The sequence below is a fragment of the Pan paniscus genome, chromosome 16 (assembly GCF_029289425.2).
Source record: "Pan paniscus chromosome 16, NHGRI_mPanPan1-v2.0_pri, whole genome shotgun sequence".
NCBI classification, from domain to species: domain Eukaryota; kingdom Metazoa; phylum Chordata; class Mammalia; order Primates; family Hominidae; genus Pan; species Pan paniscus.
The window spans coordinates 87,989,804-88,004,195 of NC_073265.2; the positions used below are offsets into that span (position 1 = coordinate 87,989,804).

At 45.5% G+C, this 14,392-nt stretch overlaps 1 protein-coding gene across 1 annotated transcript in view; it reads right to left on the bottom strand.

Annotated features, from left to right (window-relative positions):
• FAM169BP (Protein FAM169B) overlaps nucleotides 1-14,392 on the bottom strand; it is an 84,316-nt gene that overhangs the window by 7,578 nt on the left and 62,346 nt on the right. The window contains exon 7 of the mRNA XM_063596955.1: nucleotides 7,225-7,407. Within this exon, the coding sequence (XP_063453025.1) occupies nucleotides 7,225-7,407 (183 nt within the window). The remainder of the gene's footprint in view (nucleotides 1-7,224; nucleotides 7,408-14,392) is intronic.

Below are 14,392 nucleotides of genomic sequence, written 5' to 3' on the forward strand. Positions count from 1 at the left end.
GTGGATCAGTCACCACGTGGAGAGAAAGCCTGGCACCTCGGCTGCCTGTCAATCCCCTAATGAGCCGCATGCAGCCGCAGAAATGGCATTCGACGCTGACGGGAGCACCCACTCCAGAAGTGAAGGAGAGCCAGGGCTTGCATTTTGTTCAGTTAATTTAAATTAACTGTCCCCCTCACCTCCCACCCATGGCAGCACCTGAAGCCTGGAGGTGTCCGCTGCCCCAGCCCTGGCCTGGCCTCGCCTGTTAGTGCTGAGCTGAGAAGCGCTGAGCTGAGAAGCACCTGCCATGGGCAGCCGTTCCCCATTTGCGAGAAGTAGAAAGTTCACTGTCAAAAAAGCAACTTGGGGTCGGGCGCGGTGGCTCACACCTGTAACCCCAGCATTTTGGGAGGCCAAGGAGTGCGAATCACCTGAGGTCGGGAGTTCAAGCCTGGCCAATATGGTGAAACCCCATCTCTACTAAAAATACAAAAATTAGCTGAGCATGGTGTCACATGCCTGTAGTCCCAGCTACTCAAGTGGCTGAGGCAGGAGAATCCCTTGAACCCAGGAGTCGGAGGTTGCAGTGAGCCAAGGTTGCACCACTCCACTCCAACCTGGGTGACAGAGCGAGATTCTGTCTCAAAAAAAAAAAAAAAAAGAAAAGCAACTTGGAAACCCAGACACTGCAAGCCTGCTTTCCCATCTGGCTGATCAAAGGATTTCCCACCTGCTGCCTCCCCTGGAAACCCACCACCAGAGGCTCTGTTCTCCTGCTTCCTCCACTAAACCCCACTGGCAAACTGCCACTGGGGCACTGTCTCAAGCAACCAGAAACTGAAGACGGAATGCGCATCTGTCAACAGGGAAATAAATGACATCACGTCCACGCGACATCATACTATGCTGCTGTGAAAAAGACCAGGCAGCGGTTTTGTAGAACGTTGTCTCTGCGATGCTGCCATTACGGGTGCAGTCCCCTCAGAGGTGAGGAGGATAGAAGACTTGCTTGTCATAGTAAACCCTTTTGAGTTTTCAACCAAGTGCACACATTACCTTTCATCACCTGTTCAGAATCGTGTTTTCAACTCATCTTCAGCTAGGCAGAGGAAACCGATCCTCTTATATGTTTCAATAATCTATCTAATTGTAAAAGGGGAGTCCGTTAGTCCCAGGGAGCTCCTAACTGCTAAACTGGGGGTGATCTTTTTGAGCAAGAAGGATGGGAAGGTGTGCTTCACTCAGGAGGGGAACGTTGGAGGATAAGATGTCCTCACCCAGGTCCCGCCCCTCCTTTGTTCTTGCCACAACAGAAATAACATCTATATGGGTCTCATTAGATCACTGTAAATCCACGCTAGTATTGAAACCAGAAATAAATAGACACAGTGCAGTGTTTCAGTCCTACTCAGTCTGGAAGCCTTGCCTGGTGAAGCCGAACCTTTAGCCAGATATTGGTGCACTGGCCCCAGGCCCCCTGGTGCTCCACCTCCCACAGGCGTCCTCGCTCCTCCGGACAGACCAGCAGGAACTGCCTGCAGACTGGGAGAAGGGAACGCAGCATGAGTCAGGAAGTCCCCCACCTCACCCTGGTTCACTCTGCACCAGCTCTCTGGGTCTCCGACACAGCCCACTCCAGTCCTCGAGCAGCCCTCCACCCCCGATCTCTGCTGGAATCCCTGCTGCACTCAAACCACCTTCGCACCTGCCTACCATGGACAGGTCCACCTCCCCGGCTTCTCCTGATGAGGAGCTCTCATCTCCACCCTTCCCATCTGCATTCATTTACTAGGGCTCCTCTAACAAAACACTGCAGACTGGGTGGCTTAAACCAGGAGTCTCCAACCCCTGGGCCACCGACCAGTGCCAGGACACACAGCAGGAGGTGAGTGGTGGAGGAGTGCGTGAAGCTTCATCTGTATTTACAGTGGCTCCCATTGCTTGTGTTACTGCCTGAGCTCCGCCTCCTGTCAGATCAGCGGCAGCATTAGATTCTCATAAGAGCGCGGATCCTATCGTGAACTTTGCATGTGAGGTTGCACACTCCTTATGAGAATCTAATGCCTGATGATCTGTCACTGTCTCCCATCACCCCCAGATGGGACCATCTAGTTGCAAGAAAATAAGCTCAGGGCTCCCACTGATTCTACATTATGGTAAGCTGCATAATTATTTCATTATATATTAAAATGTAATCACAATAGAAATATAGTGCACAATAAATAAATGTAATGTGCTTGAATCATCCTGAAACCAACCCTTTGTCCCTGCCCCATCCGTGGAAAAACTGTCTTCCACGAAACCAGTCCCTGGTGCCAAAAAGGTTGGGGACCACTGGTTTAAACAACAGAAATGTATTTCTCACAGTTATGGAGGCTGGACGTCCAAGATCAAGGTGGCCCAGGGTTGGTTTCTCCTGAGGCTTCTCTCCTTGGCTTACGAATGGCCATTTTCTCCCTGCATCCTCACACGGCTGTTTCTGTTTGGGTCCATCCTGGTGCCTCTCTTCTTAAGGACACCAGTCATACTGGACTAGGGGCCTGCCCTTAGGACCTCGTTCAAACTTAATTAGCTTTTTAAAGGCCCTATCTCCAAATGTGGTCACACCAAGGGCTTCAACATATGAATCTGAGTGGGGGGCCCAATTCAGTCCTTAGCACCATCCACCCTGGCCGCTCTTCACGCACCGTCCTTCCTCCCTCCCAAAGAACCTTCAAGCTTATCCTCTGCTCCCTCCCAGATTCCAGAGTCCACTCAAGGTTCCTAGACTTTTATGCCAACATTCATGGGTGAACATTTTCACATGGCAATGCCCCAAATCCAGGTGAATGGGAAACTGCTCCTGGTTCTGCAGGTGCCCATGAGGACTCCATTAGGCCCTCTTCTTAACATTTGGGGGGCCCCGGGGAAGAACACAGATGGAAACCTACAGAGTGCAATGCTAAGTGCAGGCAGGCCTTGGAGATACTGTGCGTTTGGTTCCAGACCACCACAATAAAGCAAATATCACAGCAAAGCAAGTCACGCAAATTTTTTGGTTTCCTAGTGCATACATGTAAAAGTTATGTTTATACTATACTGTAGTCTAGTAAGCATGCAATAGCATTTTGTCTTAAAAATACAATGTACATACCTTAATTAAAATATATTTTAATGCTAAACAATGCTAGTGATCATCTGAGCCTTCAGGAAGTCATAATCTGTGCTGGTGGAGGGTCTTGCGTCAAGGTTGATGGCTTCTCAGGGTGGGGTTGCTGTGGCAATTTCTTAAAATAACACAGCAATGAAGTTTCTTCCACTAATTGATTCTTCCTTTCACAATAGATTTCTCTGCAGCCTGTGATGCTGTTTGACAGCATTTTACCCACAGTAGAACTTCTTTCAAAATTGGAGTCCATCCTCTCAAACCCTGCTGCTGCTACTTTCTCAACTAATTTACGGAATATTCTAAAACCTTTGTTTCATTTCAGCAATGTCCACTGCATCTTCAACAGGAGGAGATTCCAACTCAAGAACCCATTTTCTTTGCTCATCCATAAGAAGCAACTCCTCAACTGTTCAAGATTAATCATGAGATTGCAGCAATTCAGTCCCATCTTCAGGCTCCACTTCTAATTCTAGTTCTCTCTTTATTTCCACCACATCTGCAGTGACTTCCTTTGCTGAAGTCTTGGACTCCTCCCTCAAAGTTATCCATGAGGGTTGGAATCGACTTCTTCCAAACTCCTATGAATGTGGATATTTTGACCTTCCATGAATCATGAGTGTTCTTAATCGTGTCTAGAATGGTGAATCCTTTCCAGAAGGTTTTCAGTGTACTTTGCCCAGAACCATCAGAGGAATCACTATCTATGGAAACCTTAGGAAGTGTATTTCTTAAATAAGTCTTGAAAGCTGAAATTATTCCTTGATCCCCAGGCTGCAGAATGGATATTATGTTAGCAGGCATGGAAATAACATTAATCTCTTTGTGCATCTCCATCAGACCTCTTGGATAACCAGGTGCATTGTCAATGAACAATAATATTTTGAGAGGAATCTTTTATTCTGTGCAGTAGGTCTCAACTGTGGGCTTAAATTATTCAATAAAACACGCTATAAACAGACACGCTGTCATCCAGGCACTGTTGTTCCATTTCTAGAGCACAGACAGAATAGATTTGGCATAATTCTTGAGGGCCTTAGGATTTTCAGACCAGTAAATGAGGACTAACTTCAACTGAAAGACACCAGCTACATCAACCCCTAATAAGAGACTCGACCTGTCCTTTGAAGCTTTGAGGCCAGGCATTGACTTCTCTTTTCTAGCTATGAAAGTCCTAGATGACATGTTCTTCTAGTAGAAGGCTGTTTCACCTACATTGAAAATCTGTTGTGTAGTGTAGCCACCTTTATCAATGACCTGAGCTAGATCTTCCAGATAACTTGCTGTAGCTTCTGTATCAGCACCTGCTGCTTCATCTTACACTTTTATGTTATGGAGACAGCGTCTTTCCTTAAACTTCATGAGCCAACCTCTGCTAGCTTCAAACTTTTCTTCTGCAGCTTCCTCAAATCCCTCAGCCTTCATAGAATTGAAGAGAGTTAGGGCCTTACTCTGGGTTAGGCTTTGACTTAAGGCAATGTCGTTGCTGGTTTGATCTTCTATCTAGACCACTAAAACGTTCTCCCTATCAGCAATAAGGCTGTTTTACTTTCTTATCATTTGTATGTTCACCAGAGTCGAACTTTTCATTCCCTTCAAGAATTCTTCCTTTGCATTCACAACTTGGTTAACTGTTTGGTGCAAGAGACCTAGCATTCAGCCTACCTCAGCTTTTGATATGCCTTCCTCACTAAGCTTAGTCATTTCTAGCTTTTGATTTAAAGTGAAAGACATGTGACTCTTCCATTCACTTGAACATTCAGAGGCCATTGTAGGGTTATTAATTGGCCTAATTTCAATATTGTTGTGTCTCATGGAATAGGAAGAGAAGGAAGGAACAGCTGGTCGGGAGCAGAATCAGAACAGGCTCGTGTATTGATTAAGTTCACTAACTTACACGGGCATGGTTTGTGGTGCCCCAAAACAATTACAATAGTAACGTCAAATATCACTGATCACAGATCACCATGACAGATATAATAATAATGAAGAAGTTTGAAATATTGTGAAAATTACCAAAATGTGACACAGAGACACGAAGTGAGACCATGCTGTTGGAAAAATATCCCCGATAGACTTGCTCAAAGCAGGGCTACCACAGCCTTCAAAATGTAAAACACGCAGCATCTGCAAAGTGCAATCAAGGGAAGAGCAGTGAAATGAGGAACGCCTGTCTTCCAAAGGTACAAACCAAGTTAGCAAAGCGCTATATATGACACGTTCTGCCCTCCTATCTTGACAAATATAACTTCCTAACAACAGGAGAAGCTCGTTTCAAATTTAGAATTCTTGGACTCCTTGGAGTGTTGCACCAGAATGTGGCAATACCAAGCGAGCTGGCCCCCAGCCGGCAGTCCACCCCCTTCTCCTCCCACCCCAGCCCCCGATACCTCAAGGGGCCTGTGAGTACAAATGTGGCCGTCCTCCCCACACGCCATCCACAGCTCCCCAAGAGCCGCCCCTGGGCTCTAAGGATGTGCAAACTAGCGGCATGGTCCACCCTCATGAGCCCAGACCATGGGATGAGGTCCACTCAGGCCCACAGTGGCCACTGGCAGGAATCCTGGGGTCCTGGCACCCTGAGCCAGATTAGAAGGAGCAGCATGAGCCAGGTGGGTACCTCCTCTTGGGCCCATGGAGTCCTCGCCCCCCTGGAGGGAGATGCAGTTGAAAGAAGGCTCACAGCATGGGGCCCAGGGCAGGAGTCCCTCCTGTCCAGTTGGAAGGCATCAGTGAACTCAATAAAAACCTGACAGGCACATCTGGGTGTCTGAAGCCCAGAGAGAAGTAGCATGAGTCAGAATCAGCACGTTCAGATCTTTCTTTGCAGGCAAAGACAGTGGAAGGACGAGAGGGATCATAGGGCCCTACAGGGTCTTAGCAAAGCTGGCCCAGGCTCAGTAGCCAGCCCTTAGCCTTGGAGTCCACTGTTCCTTTGAGTAAAAGGCTCTCTTTCACTCCCTTGCCAAAGCCTCCTAAAACCGTGAGGTGGCCTGCACCTGAAACAAAGAGGAGAGGGCCTGGAAGGACATGGGTATGGACAGAGGACCAGCTGCCTGCGCCCCCGAATGCTCCTGCACCTGAAACAAGAAAGAGGAGGGGGCCTGGAAGGACATGGGTGTGGACAGAGGACCAGCTGCCTGCGCCCCCGAATGCTCCTACACCTGAAAGTGAGCTACATGGTGCAGGAAGTCTCGAGCGCTCTTTGCAGAAATTCAAGGCTCTTCAGAGTTTTAACAACAGACTAAGAGTTTGAAAATACAAAGAAACAGCCAGACCCACTTGAGGAAAAGTATGTTTTTACCTGCTTTTCTTTATGACTTCACAGCAACAGAAGCTTCCTTGCCTTTCCTAACTGTTCTCTCCTATCCCTTGAGCCAGAAAGACACCAGAAACTGCATACTAAGCGTTCAAAAACAGCCGCACACCAAGAACAGGGGCAGAGCACAAAGTAGGGTGTGTGTGCTTCATGGGGGAGAAGGGGACTCAGAGACGTGCTCCCCAGAGCCTCCCACCCTCATCACCTTACAGTGTGATGTTTCACATCAGAGCTGTTTCATCCCCCTCTGGCAAACGTGGATAAAGAATATGGGAGGGAGGCGTCTTGTGCATAGAGAGCTACAGAGACGCTGGAAAGCCGAGCCCATTCAGAGCTTGCCTTTCTACCCGGTCCCTGCCTTCCCTTCAGCTCCTGGGCTCTCCCGTGGCTTCTAGTTCAAAGGACAAAGTGAGGAACTACAGGCGTCAAGTGAAAGAGCATAGGCACTCCAAAGCCCGGCAGCCCGCAGCCTGGCGGCAGCTCTCCAGATTCCCTCCTCTCTGAGCTCGTTGATTTGTTTGTGATTGTTTCTAAATCCAATTATTTTCCAGCTTGGGAGAGTTCACTTCTTGTGATCAAACATGAAGTCTTGGTTTCTGCTGCAGCAACCAGAGATTTCTCAGAAGGAAGGAAAACCCCATGTGCGTGCCGCCGAGCCAAGGCCTGCACCTGCCCACGAGGGCTCCCCAGGGCCTCCTCCTGCAGAATCCCCCGGAATGCATGTGTGTTATCCATCACCTTTACCCAAATGCTTCTGCACGACACAAGGGGGGTTTACCTTGGTACATGGCAGGAGACATCAGGCAGCTAACCCCCAGGGCCTCGTCCTCTGGGAATGTCTCACAGAAGTCCGGCAGCATGGCTGTTCCCAAGCCTCGGCGCCAGTGTTTCCTCCTGATGAACATGGTGTCAAAGACAGGCAGCAGGTAGCACGCACCGGTGCCATCACCACATAGTCTGCCTGCAGAGAAAGAAAGAGACACACACTGTCCCCTGGGCTCGCGGCTGACCCACTAGGACCCTGTAAGGCCCCTGCACAGCCAGAGTTATGGGTACCTCCTGGAAACATGGTCAGTTACACAAGCTAAACAAGTGATGCTAAAATAGCAGATCATTCTCCAGTTGACTGATCAGCTTTCTTTACAAACTCACATGATACAAGACCACTGGACTGAAATGAAAGGTGAACCTGGGAGACGAGGCAGAGTGAGGCCACGCAGGCAGCATCCTCCTCAGATTCCTCCCTTCACTGCACACTGTTCAGTGAGACCCTTGGAGCCAACCAGGAGTATCTGGCAACATCAACTATCTCCCTGCAGAAGTGAAACCTGAAGAGACCAATTCGACCCATCTCTAGGGTACGCACTTGTTTCAGTAACTCTAGCAAGGGCTCACCATGTCCAATTATAGCAAAATGCACTTACCCCAAATAGACACAGCACCAGGCCCTGCTTCTCATGAAATATTGATGGCCCTGCTGCAGCAGAGCCAGAGAGGTGACAATTGGCACCCTCCCCACTTTTCACCCACAACTTAACTGTATCGCAACCAAAGTCAACACCAGCACAGTTGCCATTTCTGCAATGAGAACATGGCCTTTCAGCCAGGCACCTCTGTCATCACCCTAACTAGAACACCAGTTCTACACTGGGCCTACTAGCTCACCTTCCTCACCTCCAAACTGCACAGATGCCCATGCCCTAGATGAAATGGAAGAAGAAAACAAATATGGAGCATTTTCAGCTTCTGTTGGAAGTGGTGGTATTTGTCCCTGCCAAGATTCAGAAGTGGGTAATTTCCCAAACAAACAAAAATGACTCCGATTCTAATCAGCCAGACTGAAATGCAAAGATACACACTGCCATGGTGAACTGTTTGCAAAAATGGCCACGATTACTTCTTTCCTATGGCCATGCCCCTTTGCCTCTGATTTTGAAGCTCCTCCCATCAAGAGATGGGATCAATTTCCCCTCACCTCTAATTCCAGCTGGCCTTGTGACTCACTTTGGTCAACAGAATGAGGCAGAGTGACAGCACCACCACTCTAAGCCTAGGCCTCCTGGGGTCCAGTGTGCCTGTGTTCTCTCTCAGATCCCTGCAACACACCACAAAAGCAAGCCCAGGGTGACCTGCTACCATGAAAGGAATATGGCCCACGCACTGCTGCGGTCCCAGGGAATGTCTCACCAGCCGCAAGCAGCAGAGCCACCTGACAGGCAGGTTACCATGGATAAACAGCAAGCCCAGCTAGACTAGAAAACCGCCCAGCTAGACTAGAAAACCACCCAGCTGAGCTCAGCCTAAAATGCCAAGCAAAAGAATTGTTAGCTAAATAAGCAGTTACTATTTCATACCAAAAATGAATTTAAAAATAAATAATCTACAGCCAATAAGGAAGCTCATTTCTCTTGAGACAGTAACTATAAAATATTTGGGATTTCAAGCTTGATGCGCTTGAGATGACAGTACCAACTTGCTTGCAATTATATTATTTCAATATATAGAAGATGAGAGCAATGTTCTTGTAATTGTGAAGTCTTCCAAAACTAAAAGGCTTTAATATTAAATAAAGATGCAATTTAATTTACAATAGCATTAAAAAGAAGTAAATAATTAAGAGTATGTTTAACAAAAGAATCTTGAACACCAAAAACTACAAGACATTGTTGAGAGAAATTAAAGAAGAGCTAAATAAATGAAGAGAAATTCCATGTGCATGGATTGGATGACTCAATTCTTACGATAATTCTTCCCAAAATGATCTGTAAACTCAATGCTAGCTCTATCAAAATCCTCTTTGTAATTCTACAACTAAGCATATGAAAGGATGCTCCACATCATATGTTATTAGGAAATCACAAATTTAAACAATGAGATGCCACTACACACCTATTAGAATAGCCAAATTATTTTTTTCGAGACAGAGTTTCGCTCTTATTGCCCAGGCTGGAATGCAATGGCACGATCTCAGCTCACTGCAACCTCCGCCTCCTGGGTTCAAGCGATTCTCCTGCCTCAGCCTCCCAAGTAGCTGAGATTACAGGCATGTGCCACCATGCCCAACTAATTTTTGTATTTTTAGTAAAGACGGGGTTTCGCCATGTTGGTCAGGCTGGTCTCGAACTCCTGACCTCAGGTGATCCACCTGCCTCGGCCTCCCAAAGTGCTGGGATTACAGGTGTGAGCCACCACACCTGGCCTAGAATAGCCAAATTCTTTAACACAGACAACAACAAATGCTGGTGAAGATGTGGAACAACAGGAACTGTCATTCATTGCTTGTCAGAATACAAAATGGTGCAGCCACTTTGGAAGGCATTTTGGCAGTTTCTTACAGAACTAAACATACTCTTACCTTGTGATTCAGCAGTCACACTCCTTGATATTTACTCAACGGAGTTGAAAACGATGTTCACACAAAAATCTGCACACAAGTATTTATTCATAATTACTAGAACTTAGAAGCAATCAGGATGTACTTCGGACGGTGAGTGGATAAACTGTGGCTCATCCAGTCAATGTAACATTATTCTGCACTAAAAAGAAATGAGTTATTACTACAAAAAGATATAGAAAAACCATAAGGGCATATTACTAAGTGAAAGAAGCTAACTGAACAATGACATTCCACTGGATTCCAACTACAGTAATGTGCCTCATAAAGACGTTTAAGTCAACAATGGACCACATGTGCAATGGAGATCCCATAAGATTAAAATACAGCTGAAAAATTCCTGTCGCCTAGTGATAGTCATAGGCATCATAAAGTCATAATGCAACACGCTATTCATGTGTTTCTGGTGATGCTGGGGTAAACACACCTACCACACTGCCAGTCGTATAAAAGTCTAGCACATACAGGCCGGGCATGGTGGCTCATGCCTGTAATCCCAGCACTTTGGGAGGCCGAGGTGGGAGGATCACTTGAGGTCAGGAGTTTGAGACCAGCCTGGCCAACATAGTGAAACCCCATCTCTACCAAAAATATTTAAAAAATTAGCCAGGTGTGGTGGCATGCACCTGTAATCCCAGCTACTCAGGAGGCTGAGGCAGGAGAATTGCTTGAACCCAGGGGGCAGAGATTGCAGTGAGCCAAGATTGCACCACTGCACTCCAGCCTGGGCAAGAGAACAAGCCTCTGCCAAAAAAAAAAAAAAAAAAAAAAAAAAAAGTCTAGCACATACAATTATGCACAGTACCTAACACCCAATAATGATAATAAATGACTGATACTGGTTTATGTATTTACTATACTATATTTTTATTGTCATTTTAGAGCATACACCTTCTACTCATTAAAAAAACAAAATTATCTGTAAAGAAGCCTCAGGCAGGTCCTCTAGGAAGTATTCCAGAAGAAGGCAGTTATCCTAGGAAATGATAGCTCCACGCATGTTACTGCCCCTGGAGACCTTCCAGTGGGACAAGATGTGGAAGTGGAAGACAGTGATATTGACAATCCTCACCCTGAGTAGGCCTAGGCTAAGGAGTGTGTTTGTCTCTTTGCTTTCAGCAAGAAATATTTTTAAACTTTAAAAAAATTTTTTTTAATTAAAGCTTATAGAATAAGAAAATATTTATGTACAGCTGCATAATGTATTTATGTTTTAGCCAAGTGTTATTACAAAAGAGTCAAAAAGTTAAAAAAATCAAAACGTTTTTGTAAAGTAAAAAGGTTACAGTAAGCTACAGTTCATTTATTATTGAAGGAAAAAGTAGACATTTAGTGTAACCTAAGTGTACAGTGTTCTAAAGTGCACAGTAGTGCACAGTACTGTCCTAGGCCTTCACATTCACTCACCACTCACTCACTCCCTCAATCACCCAGAGAAACTTCCAGTCCTGCAGGCTCCACTCACGGTAAGTACTCTACACAAGCATACTGTTTTTAAATCTCTTTACTGTACCTTTTCTATATTTACATATGTTTAGATACAGAAATACCATTATGTTACAATTGCCTCCAGTAATGAGTACAGTAACGAGCTATACAGGTTTGTAGCCTAGAGATGACAGGCCATACTCCACAGCCTAGGAGTGCAGCAGGCTCTGCCATCAAGTCTTATGTGAATACATTCTATCATGTTCACACAATGATGCAATTGCCTAACAATGCATTCCTCAAAACATATCCCTGTGGCTAAGTGACAAATGACTGTATATTACATTCTGGAAAAGGCAAAACTAGGGAGGCATGGTGACCGGGCGCGGTGGCTCACACCTGTAATTCGAGCACTTTGGAAGGCCAAGGTGGGTGGATCACCTGAGGTCAGGAGTTCAAGACCAGCCTGGTCAACATGGCGAAACCCCATCTCTACTAAAAATACAAAAACTGAGCCAGGCTTGGTGGCTCATGCCTGTAATCCCAGCTACTTGGGAGGCTGAGACACGAGAACTGCTTGAATTGGGGAGGTGGAGGTTGCAGTGAGCCAACATCATGCCACTGCATTCCAGCCTGCGTGACAAGAGTGAGACCCCATCTCAAAAAAAAAGATCTGTGGTTACCAGGGCCAGGAGTAAGAAGGATGAGTAGACAGAGTACAGAGGAATTTTAGGCAGTGAAACTTCCCTGTGTGATATTACAACAGTGGACACATGCCATTAAACATTTGTCACAACCCATAGAAGTTACAACATGGAGTAAGCTCTGATGTAAACTATGAACTTCAGTTAATGATAATCTATTCTTATAGGCTGAACCTTGTGTCTCCAACATTCGCAAACCCACAGTACCTCAGAAGATACTTTCTTTGCAGATGGTTGGAGATAAGGCCTTTAAAAGAGGTCATGAAGCTAAAAAGGAGGCATTAGGATATGCACCACTCCAACCTTCTTACAGGGACTAGTGTCCCTATAAGAAGAAATCTGGACACACAGAAAGACACCAGCAATACTCAAGTAGAGAAAAGACCAAGTATGGACATAGTGAGAAGGCAGCCATCTGCAAGCCAAGAAGAAGCCTCTAAAGAAAACAAGCTTTCTGACACCTTGACCTTGAACTTCTGGCCTCCATAATTGTGAGAAAATTAATTTCTGTTGTTTAAGTCAGTAGTCTCCAACATTTTTGGCACCAGGAACCAGTTTCATGGAAGACAATTTTCCCATGGACCAGGAAAGGGAGGGGATGGTTTCAGGATGATTCAAGTGCATTACATTTATTGTGAACTTTATTTATATTATTGTGGTGTAATATATAATGAAATAATTATACAACTCACTATAATGTAGAATCAGTGGGAGCCCTGAGCTTGTTTTCTTGCAACTAGATGGTCCCATCTGGGGGTGATGGGAGACAGTGACAGATCATCAGGCATTAGATTCTCATAAGGAGCACGCAACCTAGACACCTCGCATGTGAAGTTCACAGTAGGGTCCGCACTCTTACGAGAATCTGATGCTGCCACTGATCTGACAGGAGGCAAAGGTCAGGTGGTAACATGAGCAATGGGAGTGACTGTAAATACAGATGAAACTTTGCTCACTCGCCCACCCCTCACCTCCTGCTGTGCAGCCCAGCTCCTAACAGGCCACAGACTGGTACCGGTCCATGGCCCAGGGACTGGGGATGCCTAGTTTAAGCCACCCAGTCTGTGGTATTTTGTTATGGAAGCCCTAGAAAACTAGTGTATATGTCAATATTGGTTCGTCAATTGTAACAAACGTGCCTCACTAGGGCAATATGTTAATAATAGGGGAAATGATTGGGGGAGGGGATACATTGGAACTCTGTACTTGCCCCTCAATTTTTCTATAAAACTAAAAACTATTCTAAAAATAAAGCTTATTCATATTTTTAAATGTATCAGGTATTTTATAAAGTGAGGTTGGACCTTTACTTTATATCATACATAAAAAAATAATTCAAAATGGATCATAGACATGAATGTAAGAGCTAAAACTATAAAGCTTTTAGAAAAAGTAAAAATCTCCCCAACCTTGGGTTAGGCAAAGAGTTCTTAGATTCAACACCCAAAACATAATCAATTGACAAACCTAACTTCATCAATGTTTTAAATGTTTTGTTTCAAAAGGCACAACTGGGAAACATGGTGGACGGGAGGCAGGACTAGATTGCAGCTCTGACTGGGACAGACAGAGCAGTGTGTGGAGGCTCGCATTGTAAATTTTTGCTCCAGAACAACTGCAGGAATAAATCAGGAAACCTGAGAGGACCCACAGACTCCCTGAAGGAAGCAGATTGCTCCTGCAGGACCCGGGAGACACCCCAAATACTGTGCTGGTATCCGTGACTGAGAGACCCACAGACGGTTCACATCACAGGACTCTGTGCAGACAACCCCCAGTACCAGCTGGAGCCTGGTAGACTTGCTGGCTGGCTAGACCCAGAAGAGAAATAACAATCACTACAGCTTGGCTCTCAGGCAGCCACATCCATAGGAATAGGGGGAAAGCACTACATCAAGGGAACACCCCATGGGACAAAAGAAGCCTTCAGCCCTAGCCCTTCCCTCTGACAGAGCCTACTCAAATGAGAAGGAACCAGAAAACCAACTCTGGTAATATGACAAAACAAGGTTCTTTAACATCTCCAAAAAATCACAGTAGCTCACCAGCAACAGACCCAAACAAAGAAGAAATACCTGATTTACCTGAAAAAGAATTTAGGAGATTAGTTATTAAGCTAATCAGGGAGGCACCATAGAAAGGCGAAGCCCATTGTAAGGAAATCCAAAAAATGATACAAGAAGTGAAGGCAGGAAATAGATATTCAAGGAAATAGCATTAAAAAGAAATCAAAACTCCGGGAAACAACAGACACACTTATAGAAATGCAAAATGCTCTGGAAATTCTCAGCAATAGAATTGAACAAAGAGAATAAAGAAATTCAGAGCTCAAAGACAAGGTCTTCAAATTAACCCAATCCAACAAGACAAAGAAAAAATAATAAGAAAATATGAACAAAGCCTCCAAGAAGTCTGGGATT